The 21,199-nt window shown below is 44.8% G+C and overlaps 1 protein-coding gene across 1 annotated transcript in view; it reads right to left on the reverse strand.

Moving 5' to 3' along the window:
* Positions 1-21,199, reverse strand: part of bckdk (branched chain ketoacid dehydrogenase kinase) — an 83,143-nt gene that overhangs the window by 17,203 nt on the left and 44,741 nt on the right. Inside the window, exons 8-9 of the mRNA XM_068008003.1 lie at positions 12,152-12,280; positions 5,572-5,661 (exon numbers count right to left, since the gene is read on the reverse strand). Of these exons, the coding sequence (XP_067864104.1) occupies positions 5,572-5,661; positions 12,152-12,280 (219 nt within the window). The remainder of the gene's footprint in view (positions 1-5,571; positions 5,662-12,151; positions 12,281-21,199) is intronic.

Here is a 21,199-nt window from a genome sequence, read left to right on the forward strand (position 1 = left end):
TTTTTGAAATACTGGGCCTCATCTACATGTCACTGGTCAGCTGCCCGCCCAAAGTGGGCCACAAAGGGCAGCTGGTAGGTGGGCAGGAGAGGAAGTTTCGGCAGCCAGAAGTCACTGGCCGGCACTATGGGGAGGATCACCAGCACACAGGGTGGGGATTACGCGAGGGTCTCGTGGGAGGGATATGGGGGGAGGCTGCGACATTTGTTGTGGGGCCTGCCTGCTCCTTCTGGCCTCACATAGGAAAGTTTCACACTTACCTCGGAGGGGCCTCTTCTATCTGCAGACCCACTTCTGCCTGACAGGAAATCTGCAGCAGCTCCCCCAGTGCAATCTGAATCCCACTGACGTGATTGGATCCCGATTGGCATAAATTCATGAGGACCCTGCCTGCTTTAGGTGGACACCTCATCTGCCTGCAGGGCCCTGTAGGTTAAAATGGGAAACGGGGCGAAAGGGTTTTGTTTCAAGTGGGTAAGTGACTGACTTGTTTTTAACTACCCCTCTCCTGCCCGGCTTCTGCCAGGCGCATAGGGTTAAAATTGCTCCCCAATGTCCTTTCCTTATTCCTGTGTTAAGCAAGTTGTTCCATAGATGGTTAACTGTTTTCATTTGTAAGTATTCTGACATTTTATTTTGATTCATGGCATACAGCCATGAAGCCCATATGACATTAATTTAGTTCAGTAGTGGAGTGTAGAATTTTGGCAAAATTTACTGGCTTAATAGCAAATTACAGCAGAAAGTATCCAATCAACAGGAATGAACATAATGGATGAGGGGAAAAGCAGCAGAAAATAGCGTGACCTTTCTCCTGCTTTTAAAATATCTCTGTCAAATTGTTACTTTCTCCCGTTTCAATCTCTCTCTCTCCTCTATTATTAGGCAGCAGAGGAGGTTCTATGAAAAATTCTTGACGACGTCGCAGTAACAACGGATGTGGTTCTCGCCTGGCCCCCTCCATCCTCTCTGCGAGAATCCCCATCCAAAGCCAGTTATGTGAGGAATCGTGGAAGCTAATCTGGAGTTTCCTTCTGACCAATGCCCGGTCTATACATTAACCTGTCAGCTGACTATCCGCTAGTTTAACTTATTATTCTCAAATCTTTACGTTCAGCCAAACACCCGCTCCTCCATCACTGAGTTAAAGGGTGAATAACGACACAGTGCTTCGGAATACCTACCATCGTGACACACCTTCAAACAGGAGCAGTACAATTTCTGCTATTGCATATCACATTAGCATCTCACTATACAAGAAAGAAAGGACCTGCATTTTTATAGTGCCTTTCATGACCTCAGGATGTCCCAAAGTGTTTTACAGCCAATGAAGTACTTTTGAAGTGTAGTCACTGTTGTACTTAGGAAACGCAGCAGCCAATTTACATTCAGCAAAGTCCCACAAACAGCAATGTGATAATGACCAGATAATCTGTTTTAATGAAGTTAGTTGAGGGATAAATATTGGCCAGGACATCGGGGAGAACTCCCCTGCTCTTCTTCGAAATAGTGCCGTGGGATCTTTTACGTCCACCCGAGGGGGCGGAAGGGGCCTTGGTTTAATGTCTCATCCGAAAGACGGCACCTCCGACAGTGCTGCACTCCCTTAGTACTGCACTGAAGTGTCAGCCTAGCTAAGGCTGGCTCATGCACAGGAATTTATCCACTTATATCGTAAACCACAATATGGCACAGTCGACAGCATGTCACAGCCAATAACATTGAGACCTTCAATATGACATTCAATGTTTATTGTTCCCTCACAAACTAAATAAACTTCTATGTATAAAATGTTGCTCGTTTAATATTTTCTGATAAACCACTGCCTCCGATATAATACACACTCCTTTAAGACACTCGCTAGTAAAAGAACCGAGCACCCTTATGTTATGCCCCTCACTATAATACTTTGTGATATGCCACTACCTCCAAGTAGTAATAAAATTGCTGCTCAGGGATGTTGAACACGAGGGTGGAAGTCTACTGTAATCTTTGCACATTTAAAAAAAATACAACCTTCACATAAAAGCCTGCCTGGTATTTACAGCATTTACATTAAAGCAGGCCATTCAGCACACTGAGCCTGTACCAGCTCTTCAACTGCAGCTCTCCACTCTAATCCTACTTCACCTGCCTTTTCCCTGTCTCCTCATCAAATACTTGTGCCATTCCCTTGTAAAAGACGTTATAGTATCTGTCTTGACAATCCTTGTGGTAAAGCATTCCATGATTTAATAACTGTGTGAAAAAGCTCCAATTAAAGGCAAAACTCTGAAAACTGTCAAACAAGATTGTTATAAACACCGAGACGGCACTTTTCTACTGCCAAGTTTAATTCTGAAAGGCTACCATAGCTACACAGTCTACACACTTTCCAATGGGTAAGACACCAGATATGATATCAAGTCTGTTCAAATGCATGAGCAGGAAGGTTCACTTTTGTCTGGTATTCTGTATGTTTTCTGGCTAAAGACAAAAGGGAGATAGTTACTGCTTGATATGCAGTGGTGTAGTGGTTAAGGTACTGGTCTAGCTACACACAGATCATGAGTTCAAATCTGACCATGACAAGTTGTGAAAATAAATGCAATAAATCTGGTAATTCGTAGGCCATTACCAGAAATAAATCACCGTGAAAGCTGCTGGACTGTTGTAAAACTCCACACGGTTCACTAATGTTCTTCCAATTCTATAACATGACTCCACTCCCACACTATCTCTTCAGGCCTTCTGAAGTGGCCTAGCAAGCCATCCAGTTGCAAAAACAATTGCTATCTCACCAGGGCACCTGAGGCCAACACCATCCACGTCCCGAGAACAAACAGAAAAAATGTGAAAGCAGATTTGTAAATACAAAGCTGTTACATAGAATCTGCAGCACAGAAACAGGCCATTCAGCCCAACTGGTGTTTATACTCCACATGAGCCTCCTTCCCCTTCTAATTACCTCTTCCCACCCTGCCCCTGTATCTCTCTATTCCCCTTAAATGCATCAATGCCACCTGATTCAACCACTCCGTGGCAGCGAGTTCCATATTCTCACAAATAAATGCAATAAATCTGATAATTCGTAGGCCATTACCAGAAATAAGTCACCATGAAAGCTGCTGGACTGTTGTAAAACTGTGTAAAGAAATTCCTCCTAAATTCTTTATTTAATCTGTTCGTGCCTATCTCATATTTACTCCCCCTTGTTCCGGACTGACCCAAAAGTGGAAACAGTTTCTCCACATCCACCCTATCGAACCCCTTCATAACTTTAACAACCTCGATCAGGTTTCCTTTTAGTCGTCTCTTTTCCGGAGAAGAGCCCCAGCCTGCTCAATCTTTCTGATAGCTGCATCCTCTCAATTCTGTTAATAATCTTCCAAATCTTTTCTGCACTTTGTCCAGTGCTTCAATATGCTTTTTGCAGTATGGAGACCAGAACTGCACACAAGGTTCTATATAAATTTAACATTACCTCCCTGCTTTAGTGTTCTATTCCTCTAGAAGTTAATCTCAGTGCTTTGTTTGCACTCTTTAAGGCCTTATCAACTAGTGCTGCTACTTTCCCAGATCTCTTTGATGCTCTATACCATTTAGTTTCTTACCTTCCAAGGAATAAGTGGCCTCCTTATCCTTCCTATCGAAATGAACCACCTCACACTTCACTAAGAATGAGATCAGATGGCACACTGCAAGTGGTATCCCATTCTGGCTGTATTCTGACAGCAAAGGTTTGGATTATTTTGGCAAAATGAAATTGAAACTTACTCCCTGAGCATCTGTGATCTGAATTTCGCTTACTCATGCATTGGGTTTCAGAAGCACTGTAACGAGCATGAAAGTGATCTCCACTGACTCAAGGTTTTCTGAGAAATGAAGACAGCAGGCCACAAATAAACAGGCTGCTGAAGAAACATTGAGAAGAAAAAGATCTTGCTTTTATATAATGTCTTTCATCATCTCAGGACATCCCAAAACACTTCACAGCCAATGAAATTCCTTTTAAGTGTGGTCACTGTTGTAATGGAGGGAAACGCAGCAGCCAAACTGCACACGGCAAGGTCCCAGAAACAGCAAGGTCCCAGAAACAGCAAGGAGACACATGATTTTATTTTTAAAAGTGACGTTCGTTGAGGAATAAATGTTGGCCAGGACACCGGGGAGAATTCCCCATCTCTTCTTCAAATAGTGCCATTACATTACGGTGCGTGGAATGGTCACACATTTGGTGATGCAGCACTCCCAGCACAGAGCATCGCCTCACGGGAGAGTGCGTCACAGTTAGGCCCTTCAGCACAGAAGGCCGATTCTGTGAGCTGGGCTTACAGTTGAGCAAGAGTCCACTAAAGATGCACAGCTTCGCTTAATTTACCCTGTAGACAGACCCTTTAGTCACCACATGCATCTTTTTCATACAAAACTTAGTGACAGAGTCAGGTATTTCTCGAGAGTTCCATACAAAAAAAAAAGCAGCGATCTGTGAGGAGCATGTTTTAGACTGGTTTTATATTGTTTCCTTCGCCCCACCATTGGTGGCCGTGCCTTCAGCTGCCTAGGCCCAAGCTCTGGAATTCCCTCCCTAAACCTCTCCGCCTCTCTCTCTATATCTTTATCTTTGGGATGTTTTATTACATGAAAGGCGCTATATAAATGCAAGTTGTTATTGTTGATTCCCTATTATTGGCAGCGCCTAAGGCAAGTGTTATATATTAGAGACTGTCAATGTGGTTCATTGAACATTGTTACAGAAAGTAAGTGTCTTTTTACCTTTGCCCTGTTTTTCTAAGCTGGGAGAACAGCGGGGGGGGGGTGCAGGTCTGCTCCCAGGCCTAGGCCTGAGCCAGAATTGTTCTCCAGCCATTTTCTAGGAGATGTGCTAAACCATATTTAAAAAAAAGCAAAATACTGCAGATGCTGGAAATCTGAAAACAAAAAGCTGGAGGTCAGGCAGCATCTGTGGAGAAACAGAAGTCAGTCGGCCAGTCAATGGTTTCAGGTCTAAGATCTTTCCTCAGGACAGAAAGCCATGCTCTGCCATTGTCGGGTGCTGAACAGTACATTCTAATCCTCAGCACTTGTTTGTGTGATTCTTAATCATCCCACAGGTTATACAGTAGCCTCAGAACTGAAGCAGCTGATTCTCAGGCTGAAGTCCCATGCTTGAATCCCAGCCTTAACTGGCATTCCTGTTCAGGTTTGTCCAAGTGGTTGAGTTTTGTTCTGTTGGGGTCTATGAGTGGTGCAGGGGGCTGCCTTTTCATGCGTCATTCGAGTGCCTATTTTCATGGAGGTCAAAGGCGTAGCATCAACAGGCTGCTTTAGAAACAGGCAGCTGAAAAGGGGCCGTTGGGTGAACTGTCACATACAGGGCAGAGTGAAACGCTGACAGACAGTCCTGCCACTCAGCGTTTCCCTGCTGTTTTCTAGACAGTCCCAGATCCTGTAGGTAAATAAGAATATTGGGCAAACTGCATAGTTGACACGAAGTAATAATCTAACAGGAGAAATCCACATGAGGGGGAGGCTGTCAGCACAACTTGAAATCCCCGTTAAACAGTGTTAACGTGATTTGAAATGAATTACCTGATAACAAAATCAATATCATTGTTGGCAATGGTGACCACGATGTCAGGGACATTGTATGGCGTGTCCAGGTGGCTCTCCATCGAGGCCCTGCAAAAGGAGAGAGACAATAAAGCGCGTGAGACATATGGAGTGTGCAATGTCCCCATCTGGCATTTACGCACTCACCTACAGTCCTTTCTTGTGTGAGCCATTTTAATTCTAAAAATCGGCCTCATGAGAATGGCAAAGATTATAATTCACTGTATTGCTGAGAGGTGTCTGCAGGATAACTGATGGCTGTCAAGGAGTTACAGGCAGCAGTTCTCAAATCATAAACCACAGAACTGACGCACGAGTTATTTAGGAAAATCAACAGTTTTCCGAGATTAAACTAGAACCTTGGTTACACCACACTTGGAGTACTGTGCACCATTCTGGTCTCCATAGGACAAAAAAGGATATAGAAGCACTGGAGAAAATGCAAAAATGATTGACCAGAACCGAGAGGGTACAACTCTCAGGATAGACTGAACAGGCTGGGGCTCTTTTCTCTAGAAAAAAGACTGAAATGTGTCTTTAATTGTCTCTTGGGTTTTTTATTGACGTTTTTACCTGCAGGCCGCAGCCTCCACCAAATGTCTTGCCTTGAAGTTGATATTTTTGCCTAGAAGCTGTGTCTCTGTGGACTGAATTTGGATTGAGTGGTTTGAACGTGTGCAGTGTACCTAATTTCCCACGATTCATCAGTACCGTTCAGCAGGCAGTTTCTGGTTACCTCAAGAACGACCTTCACCTGAAAACTCACTGGGGCAATGTGGCTGCCCCTTTAGGTGTATATTTCAGAGATGTCAGTAACAAACGGGGGGAAGTCAGTCCACATCCATCAGTGTGATGGCCCAGTGCACTGCAGCACTGTTACGTCGTGCCAGTCTGTTAAGTTTCCCTCACGTGCTCTCCCACAAGATGAGGGTCTTGACATCAGATAGGTGACCAATGGAGCTGCTTCCCCTAAGGGGGTTGGGTCGAGGGATAGAAATATCAGGGGACAAATGACTCTCACATATCCAACTGAATGGTTAAGGGCAGGACAGACTGCTGTCCTCTCGCTACAGGACAGTGTGTTCTGCCAGTGGGAACTTGAGGATAACAGGAGAAAAGCAACGTCCAAAGCTCCAGGGAAAAATAAACTGAATATAAACAAATAGAAACAGAAAACCTCAGAAGTTAATGTTTGCAATCTGCAGCCTCCAAAGGCTTGGCAATGGTGCCTGTGCAGTCTGAATGCTGGACGGGGATCAACTTTAAAGTAGGTCATCACTGACACTGAACAATTGTAACAACTTATGTAAAACCCCCGAAAGCAGAGGAAGTTCGAGTCCTGTAAAATCGTATCACTGATTCAATAGGAGGGTCTGTTCTTCCCAGTTCTCTGGAATAATCTCTGCAGCAGTTACAGAGTTAATGGGAGCTGACAGTGGCTGCAGAGGCAGTGGTACCAGCCGCCAGTTACCACAGGCAGTGTTGAAAAAAAAACTATCCCAGAAACGGCTCAAGCACTTCTGCTGAGCCATGCAGACGTGACGGAGTTAAGTTTGCAACATGACGAATGGTTTATATACCACCGCACTTTCTGTTTATGCGGCACACACACACGGTAAATCAAAGTGACTTTTTTTAAACTGAGTTTGTGGTTTAATATGACGTGTTCCTATTAAGGCTTTTGGTCTGTTTCTTCGTGACAGTGTTCACAACAAGAAGCTCTATAGACAGACAAGCCATGAGACCAGGAGAAAGCTGGAAAGCTCTAATGGTAGAGAAAGGTCGCAAGGCAGGGAGCTTCTGCCATGGAGTCAAAGATCGAGACAGTGGGCAAGTGCCCAGTGAGAGAGAAACAAACTGATAGAGATACTGATCTGGACAGGCTGTTTGCACCCAATTCATGGTCAGTAGGCAAAACATTTAGCCCGCAGATATACAAGCTGAGAGAGAGAATAGACTGTGTCTTGGGAGAGGGAGTCTTATCAGACTCAAGCAGATCAAGCAAGAGCAAACAGAATAGGGAAAAGCTAGTGAACAGAAGGAAGAGGAACAATGATAGTTAGGATCAAGCTGGTACTGTAAACATGTGAAGGTGATGGACGAGAGAGGGATCAGGAATTGAAGTTATGAGGAACGGCTAGGGAAGGGAAGTTGAGCTTCCCTCCATGGAAAAGAGGAAGGTTTGAGGTGACCTAACTGAAGTTTTGAAGATTATGACCGGGATTGACAAAATTGATCCAATCCAATGAATCTTGGAAAATTTACGGCACAGAAGGAGGCCATTCGGCCCATCGTGTCCATGCCGGCTGAGAAACGAGCCACCCAGCCTAATCCCACTTTCCCACATTTGGTCCGTAGCCCTGCAGGTCATGGCTCTTCAGGTGTACATCCAGGTATTTTTAAAATGAGTTGAGGGTTTCTGCCTCTACCACCCTCTCAGGCAGTGAGTTCCAGACCCCCACCACCCTCTGGGTGAAAAGAAATGTCCTCATTTCTGCTCTAATCCTTCTACCAATCACTTTAAATCTATGCCTCCTGGTTATTGACCCCTCTGCTAAGGGAAATAGGTCCTTCCTATCCACTCTATCTAGGCCCCTCATAATTTTGTACACCTCAATCAAATCACCCCTCAGCCTCCTCTGTTCCAAGGAAAACAACCCCAGCCTATCCAATCTGTCATCATGGCTAAAATTCTCCAGTCATGGCAACATCCTCGTAAATCTCCTCTGCACCCTCTCTACTGCAATTACATACTTCCTGTAATGTGGTGACCAGAACTTTACTCAGTACTCAAGCTGTGGCCTAACTAGTGTTTTATACAGTTCCAGCATAACATCCCTGCTTTTATATTCTATACCTTGGCTAATAAAGGAAAGCATTCCATATGCCTTCTTAACCACCTTACCTACCTGTCCTGCTATCTTCAGGGATCTGTGGACACGCACTCCAAGGTCCCTCACTTCCTCTACACCTCTCAGTATCCTCCCATTTATTGTGTATTCCCTTGCCTTGTTTGCTCTCCCCAAATGCATTACCTCACACTTCTCCGGATTGAACTCCATTTGCCACTTTTCTGCCCATCTGACCAGTCCATTGATATCTTCCTGCAGTCTACAGCTTTCCTCCTCACCATCTACCACACGGCCTATCTTTGTGTCATCCGCAAATTTCTTAATCATACCCCCTAATTTTAAGTCCAAATCGTTAATGTATACCACAAAAAGCAAAGGACCTAGTACTGAGTACTGTGGTACCCCACTGGAAACAGCCTTCCAGTCGCAAAAACACCGGTCAACCATTACCCTTTGCTTCCTGCCACTGAGCCAATTTTGGATCCAATTTGCCACAGTCTCTTGGATCCTATGGGCCTTTACTTTTTTGACCAATCTGCCATGTGGGACCTTGTCAAAAGCCTTGCTAAAATCCACGTAGACTACATCAATTGCACTACCCTCATCGATCCGCCTCGAAAAATTCAATCAAGTTAGTTAATGGACAAATGTTAAAAATTAGGAAGCAGTAAGTGAAGTCAGGTGGAAATGTGTTACAGATTTGTGGAGTAAGTTATTGGGAATTGGCCATTGAAGAGAACCCTACAACAGGGCTCAAGGGGCAAGTCCGTACCTTTCTGAGAGATGGGCTGGGGGAAATGGTGAGCGCAGGAGGAAAGTGGGGTCGATGCAGCAGGAAGGAACGGAACTGGTGGAGCTAATGATCTTTAGCTATTCATAAACATTCTGATATTTAAAGTTGGTGGTGTGAGAGACATATAAACTGGATAGCTAAAGGCCCTCTCAACTAATCCTACATATCTGTCATTCTGTATCGGTCTGCTGGTAAATTTACAGATTTATCACAGCAAAGAATTAATCAGCTGTAAATAAACTGAAATAGACTATTTCAAACCAATAATCTGTCACACTGTACAAAGAAGGATCCCGCACAGCTCCCATTTCGACCGAACTGCTGTGATAATAGAAGAAATTTTAACAAAAAAAAACCTATCTCCTGACATGACCTCTCTTTTATGTTTTAAAAACAGTTTGTGTCTGTGAGCCAGAGAATGGTGCCAAGTACATTCAGTGCAGAACTAGGAGGGGTCAGAGCTGTAACTGGCAACCAGCTGTTTCCTGTCTGATAAACACTGAGTTTAGCTTACACTCTGCCTCAAAACATTGTTTCAAAACAATTTTGTACAAGGAAAAGTTAAAACTGCACTGTCAACTGAAAGGTCAACCTCAAGAGTTTTAACAATTCTTGTCCTCGAGGGAACTGCCCAGGACAGTGTGGCTCACTAACGCCTTGTCCGAGGGCATTTCACCAGGCAGAGAGCCAGACAGCCAATGGGGAATGAAGAGCAAGCAGGACTTAGTGCAAGACAGAACATGGCTGGCTCAGCTTTGAGTCAGCGTTGCCTGTTCTAACAAAGGGCTCCACTCAAAATGTTGAACTATCTTTCCTGTTCTTAGATGGTATCAGCATTGTTGTGATAGTTACAGCATTCTCAGTTTTCACTTCAGATTTAAAGCATTTCCAGTTTTTGCATTTTTTATTTTACCATATTGATCCGGAGCAGAGACATCTCACCTGGGTGCAGGAGCGAGCCTTTGGATTAGTGGTAGCATTCCCTTTTCTGAGTTAGAAGGTGCAGGGTTCGAACCCCACTCCAGACAATCCCAGCAAGTGGAGACCGGAGCTTGGCTCTGAATTTTGGGTTGACAACCCATCTCATGGGTTGTGGGAGCCCATGAAACCCTCCCGTCCTATAGGACTAACCACCCTATCGGCTGATAAAGATGGTTACAGCCATGGAAGAAGCATTAATGTTGCGTCCTGTCAGACTGTTAATTAACCTGCACATCCTTTCGCTACTTCACGCTTTTCTCCAAGGGAAAAGTGCGAAGATATAAAAACAACGACCTGGGTGCTATTATGTTCCATGGGCTATTGTCAAGACACTGCGTCCAGCAGCAGCCTTTCCTGATTTAACTTATGTTTATACCTCCCTGCCACTATGGGCATATCTCCGGTATCTGCCTGCTCCATTCAGATGGAAAATCCCACTTCTCCTCAGATTGAGATGGTTCCCTGGGCAACCCTTCCCCCAAGCCCCACTGTGCTCCCTCGTGGCCCTTGTCCGTTTATTTTTATAAACTTTTATTTCAGAGGCGGCATTCCAGGCCACTTCCCTCGCCTGGACTCTCCTCAGTGGGGCCCACTTGAATCCGTATCAAAGCTGACAGGCCTCATCTCTCTTGGTAGATCAGCCTCCAGTAACATGCTGGTTCTCTAATCAGCCAGGAAAGCAGGACCTCCCAGCATAGGGTGTCTCTGCCCCTTTGGCATCATAGGCCTTGGGTGTGGGGTGACAGAGCGTCCTCCCCACGCCAGGCCGAATGGGACATCCCGGAACTGGTGGCGGCTCGGAGTAACCGGGTCCCTGCCTTTTTCTGATGGATTCTGCCAGACTCCCTCTGGAGTTTTGGCAGGAGACTGGCAGGCCATCGGGGAAATTCGGGGACCATTTCTTCAAGGAGCAAGAAGAAGACATGTCAAGAAAGGAGGATTGGATTAGAAGAGACAGATATAAAGTAAACACAAAGGGATGGAACAGAAGCGAGAAGGAAGGGTAGAAGGAAAAGTGTTTAAAATGTTATTGTTTTAATTTTGGATATTTGTGTAGCTACTAACACTTGAGTGGCTTTACCACTGTAAAGTTAACCTATGTTCCAATGGCATGACATAAAATCTTAATAAAAAACAGCCAGCCCAGGGAGCCAGGAGTTTCCCCAGACCTGCTGGTACTAGGAGGTAATAACAACTAGGAAACAGGGAACTTATGCCAATCAGCAGAGAAACCGGCTCTTCTGGGCAAAAGGCTAAGCAATTTGACAGGCTACCCTTGGCTCTAAATATCTCCTCCCCTGAGCTGCTAAATTCAATCAGATTGCAGGCCTTTTGTGGTCTGCCTCCTGTGTAAAGAGGCCACCAGAAAGTTTATAAATAAATACCAAAAACTGACCCCAGGCCCCTGTCCTTCCAATGGTTTTCACAGGCCTTTTCTCCATAAAGTCCACCTCAGCCATCGGCACCTTCTGTTGCCTCTTACTTCGTGTTCAGCTCTAAATGTTGCATCATCAAAGGCTAAGCGTCTTGGTGTGCTTCAGGAAGCTTAAAACCCAATTGATTAAAATTCATGCCATCAATTGATTAGTCATCTGCTGATATTGTGCACCTTTTTTTGATGTTTCTTTAAATAAAAACAACACCATGTGACAGGATCTACATTCCCCACCCATAACTCTCACCACGGTGAGTTCATGATCTCAGCCAAGGTGCCGATTATCAACACGATGCGAGGCCAGGGCAAAAAAGGAAGCTGCAGATTTCCCTGTTTGTTACATCTGGGCCTATTGGATCACCGCACCATGACTGAATAAGGCTCTCCATGCCTTGTGAGTTCATCATAAGGAGCTTTCACCATCCTCAACATCTATTGGGTGGGGTTGCCGAGGTTAACGCCATCAGCACTTCTACCTTGTGGGGAGACAGAACTCACCTCATCGCATTCTTCAGCAGTTCAGGCAAGATGTAGTCCAGAGGCATGGGGATGAAAGGGTACCTTGCTGCCACGTGACCATTTATCCGTACCCGAGGGGAGTTTCCGTACTGATGCTCACACAGTCGCCTGGAAAAGGAACAAACCAAGAAACCAATTTTTAAAGTGAACTCTGACCTGCTAATGCTCTGTTTATTGGGAGAGGTAGGTGGAGCTCAATTTAATTTTCACTAAATTTGTCACGCTGTTAAAAATCAATTTTTAATATCTCTCCATCATAGTGGCAGGTCAGTGGCCGGAGCCACAACAATCAACACAAGTTCGTCAATTTTACTTTTAATTTTTGTTTTAAAACAATTTTCGAGGGGTTCAGTGAGAATCTGATGGTGAGCCCTATCTGTGAATGGTGTAAATAATTATTGTTTGTCATTTAACTTGACTATAGACTTTGAGTTTTCGTGATGTTCAAAATAAAAACCGATTTTTCGCTAATTTTCTCCGAATTTGCCTGGGTTTTCTGGGGTCCGATTTTCTCTGATTTTCTCTCCTTTTTTTACACTAAACATAAAACATGGAAAAGACCCAAAACACCCAGGTTTTTAAATCGGCAATAAAAAACAGACTTTAGTGGTCCTTAATCATAGGAAACCACTGCAATGTCTTGGAGATAAGGTTCAGCAGGGGTCAGTATTTGGACCCTTGTTGTTTCCGAGACACATTAACGACCTGGGTATGTAGACCAAAGAGTAACTTTTGTGAGGCTCCACTCCCAGTGCGAGCCTTCACCTGAGGAGAGTGCAGGTCGGAGAATCACTGGAAAATTAGGAGTGCAACAAATTAGGCGCCTTTGACTCCCAAGTCCAATTAACCAATTGGCACTCCCATCAGGTGAGGATCCATGTCAGGGACAATGTCTCTCACAATTAAATGTAAGCTTTTAAAAGTTGCAGATGGCACTAAGGTAGGAGGAGCAATACAGACAGAAGATGCAGCAAACAACTGATCAAAGGGCAGATTTACTAGGATGGACATGGGATGCATTAGAGAGAATGCAAAGAAGAGCAGCAAATCCAATCTTAAGTGTACAGAGGATATGATGACAGAATAGAGAAGCTTAAGCCGTATAATCTAGAAAGGGGACTGAGGTATACAAAATATTCAATGGTACACATTGAAAGGGTACACCCAGAATATAGTGAAGTCTTCATACGTTGAACTTTGATTTATGAACCATCTCAATATCAAACTCAATATTTTGAAGGGCTATTTGCCATTGTACAGTTACCTTCTGTGGCCAGGGGCAGCTTAGAGAAGAACAGGGCCTTGAATTTCCTCAGCTATACTGCCCCAAATTGGGCAATGTGGTGGTGGAAAATGCTGTAAACTCAGGCAGAGAAGGGTCGTGCTGCATTCCTGCTTTGTCTTAAATTTTTCTTCCCCACACCCCCCCCCCCCATCCCAGAAGGGAAGGCCACCAAGTTGCTCCTTCATCACCGCACCGCATGTAAATGACGGCGGGGAGGCAGGGCTTGGCAACCAAACCAATTGCCCGGCTGTCACCGTTGAACCTGAGCCTGGAGACTGGAGGGTGGCAGTAGGCTGTGGGACAGCGGCAGTAATCCCATTCAACAGAAGGTTGGAGGGAGCTGGCCGAGTACTGGGCTCCTCCCCTCTCAATCCCCTTTGCTGCTTTTCAGGGGTCCTATGGCTCTTGGAAAGCCTTGTAAATCTTTGCAAAATGCCTCTTTGGGCTCCTGTGCCCCTTTAACGGTGCCTCCTCCTCCTTTTTGTGTGGCATCAACTTTTTCCTCCTTCGGAGCGGCACGTTCCCTCTTGATCCTTCCAGGATACCACACTCCATTTTTGGTTAGGCCCAATGGTGGACACTGAGCCAAGGTCAGGGCAGGCGAGCGGACATCTCACCCTGACCTCTGCTGGCACCAAACCCCACCCCTGGACCAAATCTGGGCTCAGGAGTCTTGAATTATCAACCTTAGTGAGACTTCAGTCAGAGCACTGTCGGCAGTATTGGGCTCTACACTATAGGATGGATATTGAGGCTTTATAGAGGGTACAATGCAGGTTCACTAGGAGGCTGCCTGGTATGAGGGAATACAAATACGAAGAAAGACATGAAAAGTTGGGTCTTTTTCATTAGGATAAGGCAGATTACGGGGCAACAGAAGTGTTTAGAATGATGAAAGGATGGGAGAGTAGATCAAAGCAGACAGTTTCCAGTAGTTCTGGGGCCAAGAATGAGGGGCCATAGACACAAGGTTAAATCGAAGAGATTTAGAACAGAGGGCAGAAGGAACTTCTTTACACAGCGAGTTATGAGACTGTGGAATTCACTTCCAGGGTTGTGGTTGAGGCAGAAATTATGTCAACATTCAAGATTAGATTGGATAGGTGGACGAAAGGCAAGGGGTCAAAGGACAGGGGCAGGTAAATGTGATTAGAACTGTTTACTCGCTTGGAGGGGTAAACACGGACATGGCCTGTTTCCATGTTGTGCCATCTACGTATTTCTACGTAGAAGCGTAGAGCGGGTGCATTGAAATCAGCTGGGCTCCAGGGATACTTCCATCAGTCATCATGCTCCCAACAGAGGGCACTGACACTTTTCTGGGGAATAGTTCTATGGCCGCTAACCCCTCTAATAGCTTGTCCAACGGGCCTTGACACCGGGTGTCAGCAGGCTATTTGACCGTAAATAGGCATCCCAGTTTAACCTGTCCTTATTGGTATTTACCCAATATCCACACATATGTACTCCCAGCAGAGGTCACTGAATAGCAATCAGCAGTGGGGACACTAGCCAAGGAGCACTGAGGCCAAATCTAACGCCCCTCCCTAGCCCAGGGATACGGTCCTTGAAAAATAGGGGCCATTTTCATTATGGGGTCATTTGACAGAGGTGTTTAAAATTATGAAAGGATGTGACAGAGTGGATAGAAATAGGCTGTTTCCAGTGACAGAGAGATCTAGAACAAGGGGACATAAAGAAAGAAGGACTTGCATTGATAAAGTGCCTTTCACAACCGCAGGACATCCCAAAGCACTTTACAGCCAACAAAATACTTTTAGGCAATGCGGCAGCCAATTTTGCACACAGCAAGGTCCCACAAACAGCAATGTGATAATCTGTTTCAGTGATTTTGGTTGAGGGATAAATATTGGCCAGGACACCAGGAAGAACTCCCTGCTCTTTTTTGAAATAGCACAATGGGATCTTTTGTGTGCACCTGAGAGGGAAGACAGGGCCTCGGTTTAATGTCTCATTCGAAAGGCGGCACTTCCGACATCGTAGTGCTCTCAGTACTGCAGTGTCAGCATAGATTGTTGCTCAAGTATCTGGAGTGGGACTTGAACCCACAACCTTCTGACTCAGAGGCGAGAATGCTACCATTGAGCCACAGCTAACACCAACGTAGATTATAAGATTAAATGCAAGATATTTATTACGGCGAGCAGGAGAAACCTTTTTTTCACACACAGAGAGTTATGAGGCTGTGGATTACACTTCTGGAGTTAGTGACTGAAGCAGGGACCATGTCAACATTTAAGAATAGGTTAGATAGGTGGTTGAAGGAAAGGGGGATAAAGGGAACAGAGTGGGCACATGGGATTAGGACTAATGCTTGTGTGGAAGATAAACATCAGCAGACTGATTGGGCTGAATGGCCTGTCTCTGTAATTTCTGTGTAGTGCTGTTGCCCCAAGTTGAGATCAACTCATCAGACAGTGGCGATGAAATCTTGCTGGTCTGTCTGGTTCAGCTATTCACTGCCTAACCAGCTAAGTGACCGACTTATCTCCCTCCATAGTCTCCGTGAAGAAAAAACTAAATCTTTTAAGCCTCATGTATAAGTAAACCCTGTTCACAATCCATGAGGCGCTGTGGGCCATCAGCAGCACCAGAATTGTATTCCAGCACAATCTGTAACCTCATGTCCCAGCATATTCCTCACTCTACCGTTACCAATAAGCCAGGGGATCAACCCTGGTTCAATGAGGAGTATAGAAGAGCATGCCAGGAGCAGCACCAGGTGTACCTGAGAATCCATACGTGGTCAGTTTTTGGTAAAATATTAAGATGCCTACATGGCAAAGAAGCAGAATGCAAAATGGTTAGAAAGGGTTAATTAGTTAGTAACTGAGACTGGTACAGGTGGCCTGGCCTCCTGCTGGGCCATATGTTTGCGTAGTCAGCAGGTTTGCATTGTCTCATCAATGTAGAGTCTTTGATGTGATTCAAGGACTGGTCTGAATGTCTCCATGTTTATGGCAGATCAATATAGGTAACGAGCTTAGCCAAAGTTGAAAGACATTCCAGGTTGGGAGATAAGGAACAGGGAAGAACATTCCAAGTTGGAAGGTGAGGAAGTATCCCCTTTGATGTCTAACAGCAACATGGTCAGCACATGGACGATCTATGATTGGCCGGCAATAATGTAACCTCGCATGGCAACCTGTGCCCGGCTTATGATTGGTGTTGACTCTTGTGTTAATGATGTTCCAACCCCTATCGATCTATATAAAGGTATGAGTTTTTGTCTTTGTCTTTGTCTCCTTATTCTGTTAGAATCGTTCGGATTCTCTCAGGAATCTGAATTGAAGCTACAGACTAAGACCTGCTATTAAAGTTGTGATGAACTTTAAGATGTATTCGACTTCAGTTTTTACTGAACCAGACTGAGGGGAAAGAATCCAGATCGTCATACCTAAAAATGAGGTGCAAACCTGGTGAAGCTACAACACAGGACTACATGCATGCTAAACAGCAGAAGCAATATGCTATAGACAGAGCTAAGCGATTGCACAACCAACGGATCAGATCAAAGCTCTGCAGTCCTGCCACATCCAGTCGTGAATGGTAGTGGACAATTAAACAACTAACGGGAGGAGAAGGCTCAATGATGACGGAGTCCAGCACGTGAGTACAAAAGACAAGGCTGAAGCGTTTGCAACCATCTTCAGCCAGAAGTGCCGAGTGGATGATCCATCTCGGCCTCCTCCCGATATCCCCACCATCACAGAAGCCAGTCTTCAGCCAATTCGATTCATTCTACATGATATCAAGAAAATGCTGAGTGCACTGGATACAGCAAAGGCTATGGGCCCTGACAACATCCCGGCTGTAGTGCTGAAGACTTGTGCTCCAGAACTAGCCATGCCTCTAGCCAAACTGTTCCAGTACAGCTACAACACTAGCATCTACCCAACAATGTGGAAAATTGCTCAGGTATGTCCTGTCCACAAAAAGCAGGACAAATCCAATCTGGCCAATTACCACACCATCAGTCTACTCTCAATCATCAGCAAAGTGATGGAAGGTGTCGTCGACAGTGCTATCAAGCGGCACTTACTCACCAATAACTTACTCACCGATGCTCAGTCTGGGTTCTGCCAGGACCACTCGGCTCCAGACCTCATTACAGCCTTGGTCCAAGCATGGACAAAAGAGCTGAATTCCAGAGGTGAGGTGAGAGTGACTGCCCTTGACATCAAGGCAGCATTTGACCAAGTGTGGCATCAAGGAGCCCCAGTAAAATTGAAGTCAATGGGAATCAGGGGGAAAACTCTCCAGTGGCTTGAGTCATACCGAGCACAAAGGAAATGGTAGTGGTTGTTGGAGGCCAATCATTTCAGTCCCAGGACATTGCTGCAGGAGTTCCTCAGGACAGTGTCCTAGGCCAAACCACCTTCAGCTGCTTCATCAATGACCTTCCCACCATCATAAGGTCAGAAGTGGGGATGTTCGCTGATGATTGCACGGTGTTCAGTTCCATTCGCAACCCCTCAGATAATGAAGCAGTCCGTGCCCGCATGCAGAAAGACCTGGACAACATCCAGGCTTGGGCTCATAAGTGGCAAGTAACATTTGCGCCAGACAAGTGCCAGGCAATGACCATCTCCAACAAGAGAGAGACTAACCACCTCCCCTTGACATTCAAAGGCATTACCAACGCCAAATCCCTTACCATCAACATCCTGGGGGTCACCATTAACCAGAAACTTAACTAGACCAACCACATAAATACTGTGGTTACAAGAGCAGGTCAGAGGCTGGGTATTCTGTGGCGAGTGACTCACCTCCTGACTCCCCAAAGCCTTTCCACCATCTACAAGGCACAAGTCACGAGTGTGATGGAATACTCTCCGCTTGCCTGGATGAGTGCAGTTCCAACTACACTGAAGAAGCTCGATGCCATCCATGACAAAGCAGCCTGCTTGATTGGTACCCCATCCACCACCCTAAACATTCACTCCCTTCACCACCAGCGCACAGTGGCTACAGTGTGTACCATCCACAGGATGCACTGCAGCAACTCGCCAAGGCACCTCGCAAACCCACGACCTCTATCACCTAGAAGGACAAGGGCAGCAGGCACATGGGAACAACACCACCTGCACATTCCCCTCCAAGTCACACACCATCCTGACTTGGAAATATATCGCCGTTCCTTAATCGTCGCTGGGTCAAAATCCTGGAACTCCCTTCCTAACAGTACTGTGGGAGAACCTTCACCACGCAGTCGGCAGCGGTTCAAGAAGGCGGCTCACCACCACCTTCTCAAGGGAAATTAGGGATGGGCAAGAAATGCTGGCCTTGCCAGTGACGCCCACATCCCATGAACAAATGAAAAAAAACAAGTACACTATTGTATTCTGCCACATGACTCACTACAAGCAATGACTCACTACAAGGTACAAACCTGGTTCCTCCCACTCCCCAGCAGGACACAATGGTACATAAAAGAGCAGCCAGGACACATGAGAATTTAAAGTTATCAAAATGAAGATATTATTCTGCATCAGTTCATCACATCAAGTTAATGTCACACGACCAGTTTAATATTTAGGCTCTGATCAAAATTGTTCTAAAAAATATTGTTTGAACACTTTCCAAAATCTAATTCATTGTAAAGTGGCTCAATATTCATAGAATCATAGACACGTAGTCACATGAGAAGAGGTCATTTGGCCCACTGTGCCTGTACATCGAAGCGATCCGCTCCAATCCAATTCCTGCTCTCTCTCTCTGCCCTTTAATATTGTTACTTTTCACGTATTTATCTAATTCTTCTTCAGCTAACAATAATCCACTGTTTGGTTGAGATGTTAAACGTTAAAGAGCCCATGGCACTATCCAAAGAGGAACAGGAAGTTCTGCTGGTGTCCTGACCAATATTTCTCCCTCAACCAACACCACCAAAAAAGCACCAACGGGTCATTCAACTGATTTGCTGTTTGTGGGTCATTGCTGTGAGCAAAATGGCTGCCATGTTTTGCTACCTACCTAAGAACAGCAACAGCAGTTCAAAGAAAACTCACTGTACGTGAAGCACGTGAGGATGTTTGAGAGACGTAATAACGCACTATATAAATACAAGTTCTTTCTTTTCCCATTATCTTAAATGTTGTGATTAACGTTACCTACTTACAGTAATGCAATCCATATTCAAATAACCCTTTGCATAAAAATGCTTCTTCTAACCTGCCCCATTACGCTTCTCATGGTAATTCTAACTTTAGGTCCAAGTATTCACCAAATATAGCCAGCACAAACAATAAATTCTTAAAGATGCAATTCTCATTCAAAACATCAAACTTGATTTTGATAAACAAGTTGACTGTTTGCGCAAGAGCACATGTTTTAAATATTTCCTGGCAGCAAGTCTTTGTTTTGGAACATAAGGCAGCCAAAATGAAGCAATTTTCTCTGAAGAGGCTGACAAAAAAACAATTCCAAAACACATGCTGGCTCACTTTAATCGCTCTAACCACTGCACACAGCCATTGTGCCCCACTGGGTAACTGCCAGAACCGACTAGTGTCAGCATCCAGCACTTTTCCCTTGTTTTTCTCACTTTACAGTGAGAGGACGTGGTGGTGTAGTGGTTATGTCATTGGACTAGTAATCCAGAGGCCTGATAACCCATTGGACTAATAACCCAGAGAATGTGAATGCAAATCTCACCATAGCAATTTGAATTCAGTTTTAAAATAAAAAGGTGGTACCAGTAAAAGTGACCAAGAAGCTATTAGTTTACGTCAGCGATATTGATTCCCCTCTCTCCAATGAGATTCAGCACTGCACTCCACCAGCTTGTGGTCTGTCTGAGAAGAAAGACTTGCATTTATATCGTGCCTTTCATTACCTCGGGAGGTCCCAAAGCCCTTCACTGAAGAAGTCACAAAAAGACTCCCAGAAATACTAGAGGACCAAGGGTCTGGCGAGAATGAGGAACTGAAAGAAATTAGTATTAGTAAAAAAAATGGTACTAGAGAAATTAATGGGACTGAAAGTTGATAAATCCCAAGGACCTGATGATCTACATCCCAGGGTTTTGAAAGAGGTGGCTATAGAGATAGCGGATGCATTGGTTGTCATCTTCCAAAATTCTATAGATTCTGGAACAGTTCCCGAAGATTGGAGGGTGGCAAATGTAACCCCACTATTTAAGAAAGGAGGGAGAGAGAAAACAGGGAACTACAGGCCTATTAGTCTGACATCAGTAGTAGGGAAAATGCTAGAATCTATTATAAGGGATGTGATAACAGGACACTTAGAAAATAATAATAGGATTTGGCAGAGTCAACATGGATTTATGAAAGGGAAAACTAGGTGGGAATGTGAGTTGTAAGGAGGATGCAAAGAGGCTTCAAGGGGATATAGACAGGCTAAGTGAATGGGCAAGAACATGGCAGATGGAATATAATGTGGAAAAATGTGAAGTTATCCACTTTGGTAGGAAAAACAGAAATGCAAAGTATTTTTTAAATGGTGAGAGATTGGGAAATGTTGATGTACAAAGGGACCTGGGTGCCCTTGTACATGAGTCACTGAAAGCTAACATGCAGGTGCAGCAAGTAATTAGGAAGGCAAATGCTTTGTTGACCTTTATTACAAGAGGATTTGACTACTGGAGTAATGATGTCTTACTGCAATTTTATAGGGCCTTGGTGAGACCGCAACTGGAATATTGTGTACAGTTTTGGTCTCCTTACCTAAGAAAGGATATACTTGCCATGGAGGGAGTG

This window comes from Heptranchias perlo, chromosome 28 (assembly GCF_035084215.1).
Source record: "Heptranchias perlo isolate sHepPer1 chromosome 28, sHepPer1.hap1, whole genome shotgun sequence".
Lineage (NCBI taxonomy): Eukaryota > Metazoa > Chordata > Chondrichthyes > Hexanchiformes > Hexanchidae > Heptranchias > Heptranchias perlo.